We start from the raw sequence: 22,131 nt of genomic DNA on the forward strand, positions 1-22,131 counted from the left end.
TTGTCACATTAAAGAATATATAGGCGAAGAAAGAAATAATAAAAATCAGTAATGAAAAAGACAACTGCCTCTCCACACAGCATTCATACAGATAATTATAATAAAACGATTATTGAATCACGACACAATCAAATAAACATTAAACAGACATGTATCGAACATTGATCAACATCAATTGAAACATCGATCCAACCATGGTTTTAACCACTATCGTACATCAAACGAACGTCGATCAACATCAAATAAACCTCGATCAACATTAAAAACGAACCATGATCGGTTCGTAATCAGCTGTCATTGATCGACTACTTGTTTAAAGATGTTAAATATTCCACGTCTATTGTCTGCTGAAAATGCAAACTAACAGAAAAATGCATCACGTACTGTAATATATTATTCACCACACAGATGTATACAAGGATAAGATATATAATACTTGCTATAAGGAGAGGATAGAAAAAAAGATAACGTATATGTATTTTGACAATAGTTTATTATAAATATGGATTGATCAAACCTTTATAATAATGCTTCGACCACCAATTGAATATTTTGAATACATTTTGTAAAGCACAATTTTTATATGTTTATTGCAATGCATAGTAGATTCGATTTTATTTTCAATCGCGTTCAATTTAAATAATATTCTATTTAACTTTCCTAAGATTAGTTCCTTAAATTCTGAAATAAATTAATATTATTTAGTTTATAGAATATGAATATAATTCCTGTGTTTTCTATATTATACATTATACAACAAATATATTTTTGCATACTTCTTTATTTATAGAAAATATATAAAAGTATTAGTATTTTTTAAACTTACCATGAGAATATAGATTTTCATTTTCTATACGTAAAGCAGAATTTTTTTTATAAAAGATGTACTATCTGTAACAATTTTGTTGTTATTATTAATATCTGAAAAGAAACTAAGTATTAGTATTTTTTTACAAATATCATATAACGTTAATAAATTGTAGCTAATGCTCACCGTTTTTGCTTATTACATTAAACAATATGTTTTCGTCTAATATATTTCTTCCAATATGTTTAGATGTACTCTATAGCTCTTTGTCATACGACACAAAATTTTGTTTCTGTGGAAGAGCGGGCAGAATTTTTCCTTGCGTAACACTATTTTTCTTTAAAGAAATCTACATCTTTTTTCAGAAGAGAAAGATAAATATTTTTTTTGGTTCTTATACGTTTTCTTTTTTTCTCGTTCTTGTAATTCATTTGAAGATAGACCTGTATCATTATTTGATGTATCTTCTACCAAAATTAATTTTTGTATACCTTCTTCGTAAGTATCTCAATAATTTTAAATAAAAGTGTAAAAGAAGTTATAAAAATTATTAATAATATATGCAATATTACATGTAACTAATAATACATACAAATTTATGTTTGATATTATTCACTTACTTGCAATGCCAAAAATTTTTACTGGTAACTCCTTCCAATCTGACTTTTCTCATAATATCTCTCTTGCAGTTATAGCTTTATTAATACGAAGCATTGTTTGTTGTAAAGTGACTAGGCCAAATACATGTAAATGTATCTGCGGTGTACCATGTAGCAGGTATTAGCTGCAGACCATCATTAAATTCCGCAATGATATATTTTTCGTCATCCATTTCTGTGTTGCGCAAAATGAACGAAGATCATGTAGAAATTATGTATACATATTTTATTATAAAAATATGTATATTATGTTACGCACAAAATTATATTTCATGACATGGTGATTTATATAAATCTTTTACATATTTCAATTTTGTACCAATAACACAAATTTCTTTATTTTTTTGTGTAACATTTATAATCAGAATATATTTACCGTTTCATAATAAGCAGCAATTATTAGAAGAATTTTTACAATTAATAGTAAATTTTCCATTTGATATTCTGAGATATACTACGATTCAACATCAACATTATCAAGTATTGGACCATTCTTGTGTAAATTTGTACATGAATATATCTTATTATTATTATTATTATTATCATGTTCTACAAATAAGAAAATACAATTTTCAATTTCATTATACCTTTTAATTAACTGTTGCAATGGCTTTTCATTTTTCCGTAACTGTCTTTGATTCTACTATTTACATATTTGCCCTTGATTAAACAATTATTAAACCCGGTATGACCTTTTATTAAATTCGGTATGACCTTTTATAGATAATGTAAAAGATTTGACAATAAAGTCTCATTATTTGCTTTAATAATGCGACGCACCTGTCAAATGTTTTACATTATCTATAAAAGGTCATACCGAATTTAATAAAAGGTCATACCGGGTTTAATAATTGTTTAATCAAGGGCAAATATGTTTTATTATCTAAAAGCTTGATATGTATATATATGAGATAAGTTGAGTTCCGTAAAGTATGTAATGTTCGCATTTATCTACATATCGTACGTGTAACATATATTATAAATAATGCACGCGTATATATTACAGAACTCAATCTTAATATGCTTCCAATATTACGAACCTAACTATTATAGTTTTAAGACTCTATCACTAATATCTTTTCTTTTTAAATAAAAGACACTACTGTCTTGCGTTGAATTCAGGTTTTTAAACAAGCGCGCACCGTGTATACATGTATACGCGAGTTTAAGAGTACCTATCTCAGATTCCTTATGTCAATGAATTAAGCTTTTGTTTGCGTCGTATTGTGTGTGACGCTGGTTTGAACGTCGTTATGACTATAACTAATAAACTTAATACATTGATCAAGCGTGGTAAAGACAGATTACATACTGATTAGATACAATAGAACCGATGTTGTTTATAAATTACAGTGTAAGGATTGCGATGCGCTCTACATAGGCCAAACAAAACGACATGTACGCACACGTATTAAAGAACATCTTAACAGTATAAAATTACATCCTATCAATCAATCAGTCGTTAGCAAGCACAGAGTTGAATTTGGACATGATTTTGAGTGGGACAAGCCGGTTATTTTACATGATGAAAAATTTATTAAGAAAAGAGAAATAGCTGAAATGTTTTTCATCAAGAAATTTAACCCCACGATTAACCTACAAAGAGATACCGAAAATTTAAATAATATTTATGACAAAATTATAAAGGTCGTTTGAACTGTTTTTCTTTCTAAACATTGACAGTTTCGTTTAAAAACTCATGCTGACATGACGTGTCTCGTTGTTTGTCTTTATCTCAAATTTAATAACCGTTGATTTTAACTAAGTGACATATTTAATTGTTCCATAATTAAGTTCTACTTTTAAACATGTCCCATTGGATTCTATCTTCTCTTTCTTAATTTACGTGTGAGTAGACTAGTTTTTTAACGACATTATATTGTATTGTTTGCGTTTAATTCGGTATAAATTGTATCCATATAATTTTTGATCCGTTATATATTTTCTTTATAGTTACACTTGAAAAGGACCACAACAATATGGTCGAAACGTCGTGTGAATAAATTGAATGATTTTGGCTAGTCAGGTCGTTTTAATTAACCCGTTGTTTACAATTAAATACTAGCGACTTTAATCTCTAACTTATAATATTAATTATTAAGTAATATTATTAATTTTAAGTATAAATAATAATTCATCAATTTCAAACTTTATTTGTTTTAAGTGTTGGAAAAGTATAAAAATCATTGTTTATTAAGATTGTTATGTAGTAAACAAAGTTTTTTTATAGACATGTTACTAAACACAAAAGTAGTTTGTGTTAATTTTGTCCTCTGGAATCTTTCTCTTTCAATGTCTATTATATGACACTTTATTTATCTTATTTTAAATCTAAAAATAAATTTTAATAAAAAAATTTATTGACCGGTAAAATCGCATTTTAAACAAGAATTTTTTTGTAGTCGTCCTCTTCATGATTCCTTCTATTTTAAGGAAATCTCCGATCCCATGGCTAGAAAAGCAACCTCATACCCTAATAAAACCAACTATACTTCACTATAGACACTGAAATATCATCTTTCATGCGCCACTTCTTCTAACAAAAATTCAACAATAAGAACTGAAAATTTCAAAATTGAATTCGTCACTCCAGAGAACATTTTTCTATTGTTCCATTGTTCCATTTCGATGTTTTAAAGCCCACTCAAGACGTTTTGTCCTATTTCTTGGACGCAGTAAAGGTTTTTTTCACTCTGTCTTTTAGACCAGCACCTCTTAATCGTCTCTTTACAGTAGGGAATAATTCTGAATTGTAAAAAAAACATAGCTTTCCTTTGTTACTTTACTACTTTATGTATATTTATTATATTATTTTTTTTAGGTCTAATAGGATTAATAAGATAATTAATTGAAATATACTGAAAACCAATCCAGAATTCGCAAGTTTAAAGAAACATGCTATAGATATTATTATCAACGTGAGCTTATGAAGACAAAATGATTTATATGAGCCTAATCAATTTAGTGGTTAGTAAAATATTTATCGTGGTGTAATATTCCTAAACGTAAATATTTTAAGAAATGTCAAAATTTTGTATTTTTCAAAGGCACTATTGTTTCTAATCAGTTAATTGATAAAATAAAAGATCTTAATTTACAAAAGAATATAAAAAAACTTTGCAATAAAATATATTTATCATGAACTGTCACTCGCTTTTTAATTTGTTATTAATTTTTATTGTAAAACTTTCATTTTTTATATAATATAAGTAGATAATATAAGAGAGATCTAATCCAGGGATATGAGGGGGGTGAGGTAAGCGGGGGGGACGAGGCGAGGTACCTCGTCCCCCCCGCAATGACGGGGGAGGGGCAAATGTTCCCCTCAATTGGGGGGAAGGGGCAAATGTCCCCCTAGACTGAGGGGGAAGGGGGAGATACCAAATGCCCCACCCCCCAGATTAAGGGGGGGAGGGTGGTACCAAACATCCCCCGATTGAGAGGGGGAGGGGGGAGGGGAGGGGAGGGGGGGCATACATATGGTTCCGCACGTGGAGGGAGTGTCCTCTCCGACTGACTGCGGAGGTCTGACGGTGAGAGAGAGGAATGTCAACTGTTATAGATAAAATAATCACCCCACTCTGTTTATTCATAATGTATATTTGCAATAAATAATTACGTTCGCAACGCGGTAGAGGGAGACTGTGCGATAGACGTCCGCAACGTGATAGAGGGAGACGGTGCGATAGACGTCCGCAACGTGGTAGAGGGAGACGGTGCGATAGACGTCCGCAACGTGGTAGAGGGAGACGGTGCGATAGACGTTCGCAACGCGGTAGAGGGAGACGGTGCGATAGACGTCCGCAACGTGGTAGAGGGAGACGGTGCGATAGACGTTCGCAACGTGGTAGAGGGAGACGGTGCGATAGACGTCCGCAACGTGGTAGAGGGAGACGGTGCGATAGACGTTCGCAACGCGGTAGAGGGAGACGGTGCGATAGCGTTCGCAACGCGTTAGAGGGATACGGTGCGATAGGCGTTCTATATAGCGTAGGACAAGGAGAGTATGACGTGGTGTGAGAAGGAAAGCGCTGTATATGTATGACAAGGAAGTGCATGATGATAGGAAAAGGAGGGTATGATGGTAAGAAAAGGAGAGCATGATGGTAGGAAAAGGAGATATGAGTGCGAGAGAAAAGAATAGAGATGAATAAGGATAGCGAGAGAAAGAATAGAGAGGAAGGAGGATAGCGGAGGCGCGATAAGACGGAGTCTAACGCGTACGCGAGAAAAAAGATAATTTTAGCATGTTAAGTTTTTTTTTATAATGTTAAATGTTATTACGCCAAAGCGTGAGATAAAATTTTTGGCTAAATGATAACATAAACAGACCGTCGACAGTACGGATATTTGCGCTAAAGAATAACGTGCCGCACAGTGGGTGGGCATTATCATGTATATTTGACTATAAATGTAAATAATAAATATAATCAGGCGTTCTATAGTACGATGTGGTGTATGTGTTGGACAAGGAGTGCATGACGATAAGAAAAGGAGAGCACGATGGTAGGAAAAGGAGATAGATATGGGTGCGAGAGAAAGAATAGAGAGGAAGAACAGCGCGCATGGTGAGAGAAAGAATAGAGAGGAAGGAGAGCGCGCATGGTGAGAAAAGGACAGCGCTATAGACGTAGGACAAGGAGAGTATGATGTGTAAGGAAAGGAGAGAGCACGATGGTAAGGAAAGAAGGTGACAAGTAAAAGAAATATATAAATGTATAAAAATTCCAAATTTATTTAAAATTAAAAAAATTTAATTACAGAATATAAAAAATAATACTTGAACTATAGTTTTTTAATGTAAATATGGGTTGATTGAACCTTCATGATGATGATTCGACCACCAATTGAATATTTTAAATACATTTTGTAAAGCGCAATTTCGTACATGTCTATCGCAACGCAGAGTAGCATCTAATTTATCTAAAGCAGGAACGTCATCATAGTCGTTATCCAATGTCTCGATAATAAGACCGATTCTCGCATCGTCTTCCAGTAAATTCGCCAACCATTCTCGTTTTTCATGTCCTTTGACATACACTCGAGAAGATGTATCTTTCAACGTCACAGCTTCAGTGATTAAACGTTTAGCCATGTAGTATGGAACGTTCCCATCTTCCCATTGCAGATTATGATGTTTTCCAACCAACCATGCAACCTGAGATCTCTCAGACCTCGTGAGCAAACGAAATGGTGTAAGACTCGTAAAAATATAATGAGAAAGTACAGATCCCCTCGTCAAAATCGCAATTTCTTTCACGATAAACTTTCCTCCAACGATAAATCCTTGAAGATCCACAAACGTTGGCACAACCATAATGAAAAGATATTAGCGAGAACTACGACGACGAACGACTGACGTTAATCATCGAGTATCGCAAGTTTTTATGTTATATGATCCGGTATGCGATTCTCCAATTTCGTTTACAGAAGAATCAAACGTTGGTTGGTTGGTTGGCTGATAAGACGAGCGTTCCTGCTAGTGTTGATTCATGTAATTTTACGTACTACGTTCGTTAGAGGATTGTATTCGACAACGCGATCATGCAAAATGAGACAATAAGCGGTAGTGTTTGCCGGCACATTTTTTTTACAATCAAATTCTATTCTTACGTCTACGGTAGCATTTTTTACCGATTCGTTTTGTCGAGAACAATCGATGATTACAAACGGACCGTAAAGTAGAAACAGTGAGACGGTGAGGCTCGGTTCGAGGTACTCGTATCCGTAATAGTTTTTGCAGAAACGCGCGTACGTGTCGTATAGAATCGACCATCTGTTTTTATCGAAATCCAGATTCATATCGTCGTACGGATAACATTCCGAGTTCAGATAAAGTTTCACGTTTGTTAATTTGCAGTCGTCGAATTTACTCATATCCTCGAGCATAACATTCTTCCGACCTGTCTGCAGAGCAAAGATAACGTATCGTGGTTTCTCCAGCTGAGTCGCGGTCTTAATGGCCCACGAATGCTTGGTTGTACGCTGCAACAGCGGAAACTCGTACAGATCCCACGAGCGAAAACCCATGCTGAGGTAGCGTCCGCTTTCCAGAGCGCGCAGCATAGACAACTTCTTAATTTCACTCAACAGCACATGTGGCATTCGCCATTGTATCTTGAATATGTTGATCACAGGCTCCACCACCGAAGCTCCAACCAGACAATTGTTGTCATTGCGCGATCGTATTAAGATCAACTCGTGACGAGCGTTAATTACTATGCGTCTGTAATCCTCGCAAAATCCCAATAACATGTAGAGCGGTACGCAAAAATTAAAATGTCCATTTACAGTAGTTGGATCACTCCAGCCAGCATTTCTCATAATCACGCTTTTATCGGATGATATTGTTACATAGTTTTTGAGCATACTCGTTATTCCCACGTTTCTGTTGCGATCAATCTCCACGCCATTGAGTTCGTATCGAATCTCGTCAAACATGAATGCTACGCAATTATTTTGCAGTACCACATTAGATCCGTCAGTTGGATTGTTTATCTTCAATTCTCCCTCGATGTATAAGAAACTCTCGTACGGTAATGTATACAAATCCTGTTGTTGTATGGGTATTCTTATCTCGTCACTGTGTCCGAACGTTGTGTTGGCGAATGGGTTGTATGCGTGAGTCTCAATCTTGACGATGCGATCGTCAAAGATCGGTTCGTCCGCGATGTTGAGAATGTCAGTCATCGTTCAAATGTTTCGCACCGCGAATCCCAAAGATTGTAAAAACGCAACGTTTGATGCGTTCAATTTCTTTTTCTTAGCGCAAGATGATTGCGTATTAGCAAATCTCGATGTTGTTGTTGTTGTTGTTGTTGTTGTCGTCACGGGCGTCGTAAAAATTGTGTTGTCTCTCACGTCTTTCGATCCGTTCAGCACGAGCATCACACGCTAATTTTGTCGCCGTCGTACATGCACTCTAATGGTGATCTCTTCTCCTCGAAAATCGAGTAATCGTCCTTCCTGATCGACAACGCGTAACGTTAAATCCGTAATGCTCCGTACGATGATCGGTAGGTAAATGATGTGCGCCGGTGTTTCCGATATCTTATATCCTGGTGGTACCCTCGGTGAAAATTCATGTATCGTATGAACGAGTTTACCGTTGTTGTACGCACCCGCGGTGACATTACATTCAACGCGGATAATGTTCACGTTGATAATGTTAATCGGCACGTCCGACTCGTACCATTTTCGCGGCTACAGTATACGGTTTGAGAATCCTAGCAGCGATCCAATGTTGTTAGGCTTGCTAAAATTTATTCTGTAGGCGCATTTGATCTCGCTCCGCATCGTATTGTAATTAGCGCGGAGCACTATCGGCCATTCTTCAGCCTCGAAGTCATCGTCGTCAGTTTGTTTTTTATCACCATCACGAACTGCGTGTTGCGAACGTTTTCGTGAAATTGTTTTTTTCAAAAATTCATGTATCGCTTGCAGTTCGTACGATCCCTCGGGAATCGTAATTTCCGCATCGTCTTTGCCAAAGTAAAATTTATTATTCGAGGAATTCACGTTCGATATCGTGTGATAACTCTCAAAATCCGCTAGACCGAGTTCGTATTCACCATCGCTTAAATCTACGGTGGGCGAGTAATTTACCGCGAGAACGCTGCTCTTCCCAGTCAGCGTGAATGTCATAGACATGTTGACCAAACTGTTTAACGAATACTAAATTAAATAGCGGAATGTATGTCTTTAAATTCGCGTGCATCGACCGCTCGGAAAAACTGCAAGCACAATAGAGCGTATGACAAGGAGAGTACGACGTGGTGTAAGAAGGAAGGCGCTATAGACGTAGGACAAGGAGAGCATAATGGTGGGAAAAGGGCAGCGCTATAGACGTAGCACAAGGAGAGTATGATGTGTAAGGAAAGGAGAGAGAGAGAGAGAGAGCAAAGGAGAAGGTTGCAGTAAAAGAAATATAAACGTAACTTATTAAGATATTAAAAGTATTCTTGACACATTTCCAATAAACTATACATTTCGATTAAAAAATATATCAATGTAACTTATTATTATTATTATTATTATATAATATACAGGAAGAAGGATAGGATTTTATAAAGAAGATACATAGCGATATATATGTTTAATATATAATTTTTATTCAAAATGTGTTTTCATACATATAATGTGTATGTGTTAAAATTTAAATTCGCATGCATCGACCGTTCGGAGAAACTGCAAGCACAATTGTCCGCAGATGCTTTGATTATAAGTTTGATAGGATGTATAATTATAATCTATTTTTGACACATTCAAATATCGTATCAATTCATTCGGCGGGCGAAGATTGCCAAAACTGTCAAAATATATAGCGCGATTCCCTCTCTTTGCATACGCTACCCAGTGAGTACCCGAGCCTTTAGCGTTATCCAAATTTATGATACCGCTCTCGTTTCGATATATACCACCGATCGGTAATGAGTCACGCATATAAACGCCTCTAAAATACGGAATGCGCATACGTTTTGCTAGTTGCAGCAGTTGTACGTTGGTAGTTGCACCCTCTGGCATTTTTAGTGTCTCTTTGACGTTTTTTTTTTTTCTTCTTCTTTCTCATTGAGATTCCTCGTCCGTATTTGTATGGCGCGAGATACAATCCGCGACCTTCCATGGCGCGATTGTGACGTAGCATCTCTTGAAACTGACGTTGCGTAGATTTTCCGTCGTTTACCATCTTCGCTACACCAGCCGCTCCACCAATCAGAGATCCGAGAGCACCCAACACTGGTAGAATCGGTAATACGCCTCCGCGTTTCGCTACCGGAAGTATTTGTTTTTTCCTAATCTTTTTCTTCGTCGACGACTTTTTCATCCCCATACCCATTTTCGTCTTTGCTTTCATGACCGTCCAAACGGCCGTGGCGGCTGCTCTTTCGCCAAAATTCGAATCTTTCGCGGTAATACGTTCTCGCACCCTCGCAGCTAGTATACTATCCGCTACGTGTCGTTCGCCGAGGTTGTTGCTTCGCGAGTAAGCTAAATCGTGTTCGCGACACGCGACGTCCAATGGGTTGATGCCTCGATCGCCTCTAACCAATCGTTCTTGTAAACGAGTTCCCGGTCCGCAAAACTGATATCCAGGAATATGTAATTCGATAGGGAGTGCGTTTATCGCGCGATTCAACAGACCACAGCCTCTTACGGTTTTCGCTGACATTCGTAACAATCTTTTATCATCGGCGCTGGACCGTCAATGTGCGTTCGTTGCCACGGTCGATTGTAATGTTCGAAACAGCGACGATAGGTCTGAACCTCCGAATCAGCCTTTATATATTGCGGAAGTTTGTCCCACAGACGTTCCACGTAACGACCAAACTGTTTCAATAAAATAATCTTCGGTATATATTGCAACTGTTCTGAGGTAAGGTTGAGAATATCACAGTCATCCGACAGTGAAAGAAACATGTTTGATACTGAGCGGTTTCGATTTGATGCGCATCTATAAATAGGCTCTCCTCACCCTCCTCCTCCTCATAAAGTATCGTTAAGTCTGATTAGACAAGTCATGCGATTCGTGCTACAACCAACGGTAATTAAAGTAACAAATTTTGACAATAGACTAATGCCTGAAAAAGAAATACACAAACATGGAAAAATGTTACCGAATACAATACGCGGTCTCATTTGCGGCCCTTCGAATTGCGGTAAAACTAACTTGTTGATAAGCTTGATAGAAAGTCCAAACGGCATACGCTTTGAAAATTTATACATATATTCAAAATCGCTTCAACAACCAAAATATCAATATTTGGAAAATTTACTATCATCGATAGATGAAATTGATTACTTTACGTTCTCTAATAACAGCGATGTCATTTCATCGAGAGAGGCGCTTCCGAATTCGGTTTTTATCTTCGATGACGTGGCATGCGACAAGCAAGATACGATAAGAGAGTACTTCTCAATGGGTCGACACTCAAGCGTCGATTGTTTCTATCTCTGTCAAACGTATGCCAAGATACCCAAGCATCTTATACGCGACAATGCTAATCTGTTGATTTTATTTAAACAAGACGGTACAAACTTGCGACATGTGTACAACGATCATGTAAATACTGATATGTCGTACGATGATTTTTGCGCGTTATGCCAAAAATGTTGGCAGCACAAGCATGGATTTCTAGTAATTGACAAAGACAGTTCAATGAACAATGGACGTTACAGAAGAGGTTTTAATGAATTTGCGGTACCGTAAAATGATCAGTCGCTATCGAAACATTGACAGAGCAACGTCTACATAAAAAAAAAAAAAAAAAAAAACATGAGTGATCGTGAAAAGATTGCGCTAAAAATTGTACAGACGAGCGAGTCAATTTGCAAAAAATATCGCGCGTTAAAAACTGGTAAAATTGAGGAAGATGTAGCGTTGGAGAAACAGTTTAAACCGATTAGCGAGCCTCTAAAACAGCTTGTTCAAAATACCATCGATGTAGAATCCGACGTATCGAAAATCGAGCCGTTCGATATACTCGAAAAAGACCATGTGGAAAAGAAAATTATTAAAGTTAAAAAACGACCAAGAATCTCATTGAATGATTTGAGCTCAAAGCAAAAACGATTAAACGTCTCATTAAATGACTTGCCGATAACTTCTACACCTAATCAAAGACGAATGATACCGGACACATCTACTCAGATAGAAATTGCGCAACCGCGTCAATTATCGTACGAACAACCACCCGTCGACGAAATTTTTGAAACCACACCCGATTCGTTGGTTACGACGGTACAACGTGAATTGCAAACGTCCGCAGGTGTAAACATATTTCGAGAGCATTTAGGTCCACTCGGACAAAAATATATATTAACTGTTATGAATCAAGATAAAGATAAAGCTATGGATTATGTGTACGGCATTAAGTTTTCTAACGATGGAATAATGCTCGGTGATAAACATTTTGACGTAGACAAAAATGATAATATAATTATCAATGAAGTAAAATATACGGGAACGCCTGGTCTCTATGAATTAATTTTCAAAAAAATCCCCGACGATGAAATATACACCGAAGATGATTTGCTTAAATATAAAAGTATATTATTAGCGACGAATGCGCATAAACGTGGGAACAAAGCACATAATCCAGTATTAGGGACTAAAGGATATAAGTATAAAAATGTAATTGCGCCGTTATTGTCTAGCAGAAAAGCTGGAAAGGATATACTACCGCGCGCTATGACTCTAAACGATAATAAGATCGACTACGTGCATTGGAACGATCCAAACGAGTTGGTAGATCGTCTGCGATTACTGGATGCTTCGCGTCGAGCCGGTAACAATGCTCACGACAATGAAATCATGTCGATTATCGAAGAACTTCGCGAAGATGGTCTTATTATAAATTGAATGATGTATCGACAAAACTAATCAGTCGATCAGCGTCGCGTGACACTTTACGAAGCGTCGGAAAAAAAAAAAAAATGCCTATCAACAAATTTGGCTTATTCGATTCAAGAAATGATGCAACCGGTACAAACGGCTCTTGGGATAGATTGGTAAAAAGTTATGTGCACGAAAACGCTCTGTGTCGCGTCGTTACAGACTTCGATGCGAGGTCGCGTAAGATTCGTCGTGTAGCGCAACCTGAGGCTGACACCGATGCCGTCAACAAATTGTACGTGCAGTCCTGCGTTAAAAGATTAATGAATCGACAGAAAGAATCAGACGAGAAGCTTACTTCGCTTGAGAAGGACGTGCGAGCATTACAGATTGCGCTAAACAATCTTCAACGCGCGGCTAACGCTAACTCAGAGACGGCTATCAACCCGAATGAGCATCAGTGAACGGGTTAGGAGCGGCTATCGAACGGCTATCGAACAGCTACGAAGGATTATCGAACGGCTGCGAACAATTATCGAACCGCTACGAAGAATTACCGAACTGCTATCTAATATACTACAATGAGTGGCAGTGGTAGTGAACGACCTAGCAGCAGCAGCAGCAGCAACAACAACAACAACAACAACAACAGCCTCGAACGAGGCTATCAACATCTCAAGCAGGGCTGTGAACGAGGCTACGAACACGTTCTTCACGGCTACACTCAAGGTTACAAACAACTCAAGAACTCCTACGATCGTTCGAAAGACGTCTGTGAACGAGGCTACGAACGGGTTAAAAGCGGCTACGAACGAGTCAAAAACGACTGTGAAAAAGGCTGCGAACGGGTCAAGAACGATTTTCGAATGGGTGAAGGACGGCGGTGAACAACGCAAGAACGGATTAAGAACGGATCAGAAAACGTGAAAAAATAAAAAAACATAGAAAAAACGGAACTTAAAGAACGGCTCTTAAAGGACGATAAACGAAAAATGAGTGATAAAAAAGCAAACAACAAACAACCATCGAGAAAAACTGGCAAAGCAAAGAATCAACATAGTTTGGAGAGACGGCAGTTGGTAAACGAGCTGCACGCGCCAGCGAGAAAAAATTTTCCCCGAAGACACGTCATAGTGCGGGGATACGATGATCTGTGGCAAGCCGACATCGTCGAGATGCGTCCGTATGCTCGAGTCAACAAGGGATACGATTACATACTCACTGTTATCGATGTGTTGAGCAAGTATGCGTGGGTCGTACCGCTCAAGAGTAAAGGTGGAAACGAGACGGCCGATGCGATTGCGGAGATAATTCGAGACGATGCGAGATGCCCGAAAAATTTTCAAACCGATCAAGGAAAAGAATTTTACAATGCAAATGTACAAAACCTCATGAAGAAACACGATATTAATCATTATTCGACATATTCCGTCATGAAAGCCTCGATCGTGGAACGCTTCAATCGTACTTTGAAGAATAAAATGTGGAAAATGTTTACGCTCAATGGAAACTACAAGTGGATCGACGAACTATCGAGACTCGTTGAAGAGTACAACACGCAAAAACATCGCACTATCGGTATGAGACCTGTCGATGTTACTCCAGCCGTCGCGGAGAAACTTTTACATACGGTGTACAGCAACGTAAAGATTGCGGCGCCGGCGAAATTTAAAATAGGCGATTCGGTGCGCGTGAGTAAATTCAAGACTTTATTCGAAAAAGGCTACACACCAAATTGGACCACCGAAGTGTTCGAAATTGTTAAGATACAGAAAACTAATCCCGCGACATATATATTAAAAGATTCGCGCGGAAATCCCGTTGCCGGTGGATTTTACGAATACGAACTACAACGCGTTGCTAATCCCGATATATATCTTGTGGAAAAGATATTGAAGAAGAGAGGGGATGAAGTTTTTGTGAAATGGTTGGGATTCGATAGTTCACGGAATTCTTGGATACATAAAAATAATGTATTGTAAAAATATAACAAATATTATATAAAGTTTACATATATAAATATATATAATATTCAAATATATACACTTTTTTTCTTTTTTACAACGGTATTCTGTAATGCCCCCATGGTAGCGTATCGATACTTTTAGGTATTATATACCGTTTATCATCGTGTGGACTTAGAGCAATTTTTTTCTGCCGCATGGTATATACTTTATGCATTTTTGATCTTATACTCGATTGCTGTCGCGTCATTTCAATTCCTTCGTTCAAACACTGCATGTAATCGTCAAATGTTATCGTTTTCGCGACGACGCTATTCTTGACACCTTTTACCTTTTTCGTATCCTTTTTACCATCTATTTTTAGCGCATACATTTTTGCTCTAAGCCCGACAAATTCTGTCATTATCATACCGTTGTTTTCATCCTTCATCAGACCCGGTACCTTTTTATTCACGAGCGGTATACCGTACGCATTGTCTATCGCATAGTCGCTCGTGTCGAACTTGCCGATGTCGCGCTTCATATTCTCGTACACGTCTTCGCACTCAATGTGATATATGAGACTATCCGTGTCGGTGTACATGACTTTACATTTTTCTTTATACGTTGGAATCATGTAATCGTGATGAAATTCGTACAAACACATCTTGGATACATCAAGTATACACATACCTACATAGATTGGTTTGTAAAACTTCACCTCGAGTCTACGCAATTCCACAGCGATTAAATTTTCCGAAAAAACGCTCCTGCTATGAAAATTTGGTTTCGCGATCATTGCCTCTGCGCCGTACCTATCGTCCCATTTTGTTATAAGTTTTATATCTACGCGATTGCGCACATTTTCCATCATTTTGCCGAAAACTGCTTTATTCATTAATTTGTATAAATTCTTTTCAAAATCATTTTTCGCCATTGTTCTAAATTGCGTGTTTAATTCAATATATGTACGTAACCATGGAGATTGCGCGAATTGTAATATGCGATGAATTTTTGTAACGCGAAGACCGTGTCGCGTACATTGCTGCAGATTGCGGTAGTGTATTACGTATCGTTTCTTATCGTATAAGGTCGCGAGCAACTTGTTCTCTCTCTTGTCGGGTGGTTTGTCACGCGTCGGACAAAACGGTAAGTCAGTATGCGCGTCGTGAAGATGTCGCGGGTACTCGAGATCGACTTCGAGGATATAGCCTGTAGGCGAATCGGACGCGATCGATGATAGATCAAAATTGCATATATTGTCGACCCATTGAAAACTAGCGTAAGGCAAAGGTTGACACATTGCCCATCCGTATAAATTATTTATATCGAAATACATTAGATACGATGACGGTTTCAATGGGTCGTATGACTGCATGTACTTATTATTAGCATGCGCGTATCTGTTGGAACATTGACTCAAACCACCGCGTATACCTCGTTCTATAAACATTACCATATCGATGTCAGTGAGCAATTCAAACTTAATATTTGTATGCTTCAACATGGCATCCCACGAGTATCCGGGCAAAGTATAATAATGCGCAGGGTCGAGCCCGTAACTCTTGATACAATTGTCACGAAAATTTTCAAAAACATCGCCTAATAACAAGACATCGATTTTTAAATATAGATCGCTATATTCGCCTAGCGTTCTAATGGAGAATCGGTTCCAAACAGTCTCGGCGTGCGCGTAATCGCTCTCGGATACTGTGTCATCGGTCAAGGAACTGTAAAATAATTCGCGCGGAGGTAAACATGTATCGTGCAATTTATCTACACAATCGATATATTCGTACGGAAAGACACCTTTTCGCGTTAACAGATCAAAGTCTTCTACCCGCAAATTTTGATATTCAGATCGTAAAATTTTTAATTTATCTTTACTGAGAAAAGATGCTAATTTGTTGAGACTTGTTGTGAGAAATTTAAAAGAATCGATGAAACGTAATTTAATGTGATTTCGCGAATTGTCTTCCGTAAGTTTAACATCTTTCGTAAATGAAACGTATTTTTCTTTAGTTATCGGAAGTAGATCGATTCTTCCTTCGAACGCTGTAGCTATTTCCTCGATTATAAAATGTGAATCGTAACCGGATAAATTGTGGAAAATAATTGGAATATAAAAGGATTCCTTATAATTTAGATTGCAATTTGAATGCGCGGGACCTCTGTACCGCCCAGTGAGGTGGCAATGATCGTGTACGCGCGTATCGTCTTCCACGAATGGTTTCTCACATATGTGACATTGAGTAGCGCTGTTAAACTTTTCCAATTCTTCACGCGTCAAATTTATCATGGGAAGATTTGTAGATAAAATTGTTTTCACGCTCGTTGCTAAATTTTTTAATTCTTCAGCAAACCATGCGACGCAATTGGCTTCGCGACGAGAATGATACGCGGACAACGAATTATCGTACGAGCAATGTACATAATAAGCGATACTAAACACTTGATGATGCTGGTATACATTTTTTTCTGCTTCTTCTTCTTTGTCCGTCTTTCTCAAAACACATTCCAGGTCGGCATACACGACGAAAGGAACCTGCTCCTTCCTGTTATAGTTGTTAAAAGCGAGCCACTTATCTTTATCGCTCGGTAATCGAATAGCGCAATCATTCATCTTCCCGCAGTCTACAGTATGTGACTGTAGTTTCTCATTCGAATAAAAATAATGTAGACATCTATAAAAGAGAAATAATAATTATATATATATATATATATATATATATATATATTTTAACATTTATAAAAAATAGAAATAATAATTATATATTTATTTTGAAAAAAATCAATAATATTAAATATACATACCGATCACAGATATATTTTTGTCCATTGTGTTTATTGAGTTGCGAACTCACGAGTCGCGATAAATTCTTGATCCACGCGAAATGTCCGATATCTTGCGCATCTTGAATGTTTAGCAAATTGGCGTGCTTGTCCCTCTTTTGCTCCGAAATACAAATAGGAACAATATTTTCGTTTTCGATGGTGTACACATTGATTGAAATATTGTTGTTAATTTCAAACTTTTTAATTTGATTAAGAGTCACTGGAAACTCAATGTCTCGAAGATTTAGCACATCCGTGTAACGCGGGTACGATAATTCTCGTTCAACCCTTCTTTCAGCGGGATACATAGCAGCAGTCACTGCCCATGCGAAACATGCATTGTCTTTGGATCGCACGTTAACTACCGCTCGCTTCATCATTATCTTTTGCGGTAATATAATATGACATCCCGCACGCATAGGATTATATTTATTTATATTTACAGTCAAATTAAGTATACGCGATAATGCCCACCCACTATCACGTTCTTGAAATTCTTCGAGAGATGCTAAAGTGGGCTCGATAACACGTTGCTCGTACCATTCGCGTAAATCAGATGTACGAAATAGTTCACAGTTTTTTGTACTTACACTTTTATCGTCGTGCTTTTCACCCGTCACAAACTCACCGTTAAACATAGTATTCACTTTCACACTGCAGTGTGTTTCGATAGCGTCTCGCACATGTTCGAGCACAATATCACTCGCGTCTTCGAGAAACTGGCGAGGTTCGATATAATTGCTATTGATTATCGCACCAGTCGATATACAGTTCTCGAACGCTGTATCACTTTCTCGCCAAAATAGTGCAGCTTGATGCGCGCTGTGTCCGGCACCCGCGTGTACGAAACGTTTGCGCAACGCATTTTTCAGTCCTTCGAGTCGCGCGATCTTTGCGATCAACAATTGTCGATATCCGATCGATATTCGCGGTCGTTTAATTCGACTCTGCTCTTCCAACGACTTGATATAATCATCGCATCGCACCTCCCATGCAAAGTACTCATCCACCGAATTTATCAAGGTGGATTGTTGCGTTAAAACCTGCTCCATTTTTTTACTTATAAGGTACACTCGTGCAAGCTTCGACACTAATGGCGAGATGTGACTCTCTGTTCTGATTTATATCTAATCGTTATATTCTTTTCACGTTGCGAAAACGTTATTCTTTCGTATAAACATCCGTCATTTCTATAATATCACGTCTCTTTATCTCAAGCATATTTCGTGGTAATGTAATATAATATGACATCCTCTACGCATAGGATTATATTTATTATTTATAATCAAATTAAATATACATGATAATGCCCACCCACTATGCGACACGTTATTCTTTAGCGCAAACATTCGTACTGTCGGCGCGTTATTCTTTAGCGCAAACATCCGTACTGTCGACGGTCTGTTTATGTTATCATTTAGCCAAAAATTTTATCTCACGCTTTGTCGTATACATTTGTAACCGAATATTTCTATCGTCGTATACATTTGATTAGATTTCATCATACGGCGGCCACACACGGCGCTCGAGAAAGCACGTGGGGACGCGATTTTTAATAATTTCTAGCAGCCTTACATTGGCGCTTGCAAAATTACGTCACAAATACTCCCCTCCTCATTACGTTTTGCGATATTACAAATTGATCGCAGTACTTTCAATAGTTTAGTATCGCATCAGTTGTCCGTGCATAAGGTTGTGCTAAAAAAAAATGTGCTCCACAAAAGAAACCAGCAAGATGAATTTTTACATTCCGATTGAGAACGGTGAAATTCAATCAAAGAACATGTAAGTTTCAATTATTTTCTAAATATTATTTCCTAAAAATTATTTTCTAAATATTATTTTTTAATATATTTTAATATTTTATATAGCGTTTCATCTCGTCGTGCGGTTTGCATACTTGGAAGAAGGTATATCTTAACCCCGACATCTTACAAATATTTGGAGATTGGAATAAGCGTTGGAGCTATGTCGTATGTCGAATTGATACTTGGTGACAACCGAGGTAATCGATTAGTATTGCCTATCATACTCTGGCACTCATTGATGCAGAAACGTGCAGACATTGAACGACATGTACAATCGACTGAAAGTCAACTATTATGGATCTGTGATCTATCTATCCAAATGATCGCATTAAACGGATCGAGAATTATTAAATTAACATTATCTAATAAGTCTTTGTATATGCAACCTCAAACATTATTACATTTATTCGATTTTGAAGATTGCATCGATCATATGCATTCATGGTTGTGTCAAAATACACATTTCGTGAATGAAAAATTTAAACAATTTTGTAACGTCTTGCAACGAAACAATATTACTGATGTAAATGATGCTGTGAAAGCGATTCGCGAGAGTGACGCGTTCGATAGCGGATCACTCGTAGATTGCAAATTGTTGGCGTGTGCTATAAATGATATACTTTATGATACTTGTAACAAATAAAAAATAAAAAATTATTATTAACATTAATGTTTCTCTTCACACTATTTTATTCTACGACTCTTCCTCCTCCTCCTCCTCGCGCTCTCTTAGTCTCAGTCAAACAAAGACGTTTACCTCTCATACGATCATATGCATAGTCTATTTAAAAAGAGATACTCTATTTAGAGAGAGATGAGATATGGGATCTCGTGTATATATTTGAGATAAATGCGCGTGGCGCGTGGTTAGTTTTCTCCTATACGCTCTAAGAAGAACTCTAATGCGTTGCGAACGCTATCGCACCGTCTCCCTCTACCGCGTTGCGAACGTCTATCGCACCGTCTCCCTCTACCACGTTGCGGACGTCTATCGCACCGTCTCCCTCTACCACGTTGCGGACGTCTATCGCACCGTCTCCCTCTACCGCGTTGCGGACGTCTATCGCACCGTCTCCCTCTACCGCGTTGCGAACGCTATCGCACCGTCTCCCTCTACCACGTTGCGAACGCTATCGCACCGTCTCCCTCTACCACGTTGCGAACGCTATCGCACCGTCTCCCTCTACCGCCTTGCGAACGTCTATCGCACCGTCTCCCTCTACCACGTTGCGGACGTCTATCGCACCGTCTTCCTCTACCGCGTTGCGAACGTAATTATTTATTGCAAATATACATTATGAATAAACAGAGTGGGGTGATTATTTTATCTATAACAGTTGACATTCCTCTCTCTCACCGTCAGACCTCCGCAGTCAGTCGGAGAGGACACTCTCTCCACGTGCGGAACCATATGTATGCCCCCCTCCCCCTCCCTCCCCCTTCCCCTCCCTCCCCTCCCCTCCCCCTCTCAATCAGGGGATGTTTGGTACCACCCTTCCCCCCTTAATCTGGGAGGTGGGGCATTTGGTATCTCCCCCTTCCCCCTCAGTCTAGGGGGACATTTGCCCCTTCCCCCCAATTGAGGGGGACATTTGCCCCCCCCCCGTCATTGCGGGTACGAGGTACCACGCCTCGTCCCCCCCGCTTACCTCACCCCCCTCATATCCCTGGATTAGATCTCTCTTATATTATCTACTAATATATATTATGTATTTTAAAACGCTATGAGACTATGTATTAGTGTAAGATAAAAGACTATGTATTAGCGTATTGTTTGCATACGAGTAAAAAATATCAAAATAGTATATTTTTAAACATACATACATATATATATATATATATATATATATATATATATATATATATGTATGTATAATTAAATATAGGTAAAATAGAATATTATATAATATTATATCAAAATATGATATAAAGTTTTATTTATGTGAATAGAAACTCGTATGAAAATAGCTAAATCTATAAATACAAATAATAAAAGTTTTTTATTGCAAGGACAGAAAGATTTTACAAAGAGTCGCTTAATTTTTGATAATTTGCTTTAGAATAATAGTGGTCACTACTTTTATCATAAAAAAGATTAGTGTTGGATTATAAGTACCGGAACAATAAACATAGTAATAGAACAATTATTTTTAGTTAATTCGCAATAATAAATTTTAATTTTTTTTACGTCAATAATGAATTAGTACATTTTGTTAATTTTGATTTATCTTCTCTGCCAATGAGTAGACTCGGTTACGATTGCATTTATTTTGACAAAATTAACAAAAATATAAAACTTATTCTGTTAATCAAACTTTTCATTGAAGATCAACAAATTGTAGCAAGGATGCAAAAACCTAAAATCGGTAAGCATGTCACACATTTTGATTTTATCTTACATAAATGCTCATATAAATATTACTTATGCACCATTCTTTTATAAGAATTTTTTTAATTAAATGAATATAGATTATATTTAGTAAACATTTTATTTCGTAAAATATCCATGTTTAAATCAATTTCAAATTTTAATCCGGTACAAATTTAAACTTAATTATGATATTACACTACAAATACCTAGTTAACACTAAAAATATACACAGACATATATGTAATTTTGACACACCTATTTTTATTTCTAAATTTCTATTATGTGATCGTAATATTATTATGCAAATAACTTTTTATTTTAAAAGCGCAATATACATTCTGAGAACTTTTACGAATTGTTGATGTAACATTGATA

The 22,131-nt window shown here is 37.4% G+C and overlaps 3 protein-coding genes across 3 annotated transcripts in view; 1 reads left to right on the forward strand and 2 right to left on the reverse strand.

Moving 5' to 3' along the window:
* Positions 1-22,131, forward strand: part of LOC140673986 (F-box only protein 21-like) — a 41,807-nt gene that overhangs the window by 4,884 nt on the left and 14,792 nt on the right. The gene's annotated exons all lie outside the window — the stretch shown is intronic.
* On the reverse strand, positions 14,046-15,579 carry LOC140673982 (uncharacterized). The gene has a single exon (XM_072907256.1). It carries the CDS (start codon positions 15,539-15,541, stop codon positions 14,858-14,860), a length of 684 nt encoding a protein of 227 aa, XP_072763357.1. The 5' UTR covers positions 15,542-15,579; the 3' UTR covers positions 14,046-14,857.
* On the reverse strand, positions 16,227-18,293 carry LOC140674142 (uncharacterized). The gene is made up of 3 exons (XM_072907524.1): positions 17,557-18,293; positions 16,630-17,426; positions 16,227-16,306 (listed from the first exon to the last, which is right to left on the reverse strand). The coding sequence occupies exons 1-3, from the start codon at positions 18,213-18,215 to the stop codon at positions 16,227-16,229; spliced, it is 1,536 nt and encodes a 511-aa protein (XP_072763625.1). The 5' UTR covers positions 18,216-18,293.

This window comes from Anoplolepis gracilipes, chromosome 15 (genome assembly GCF_047496725.1).
Source record: "Anoplolepis gracilipes chromosome 15, ASM4749672v1, whole genome shotgun sequence".
In the NCBI taxonomy this organism is placed as follows: domain Eukaryota; kingdom Metazoa; phylum Arthropoda; class Insecta; order Hymenoptera; family Formicidae; genus Anoplolepis; species Anoplolepis gracilipes.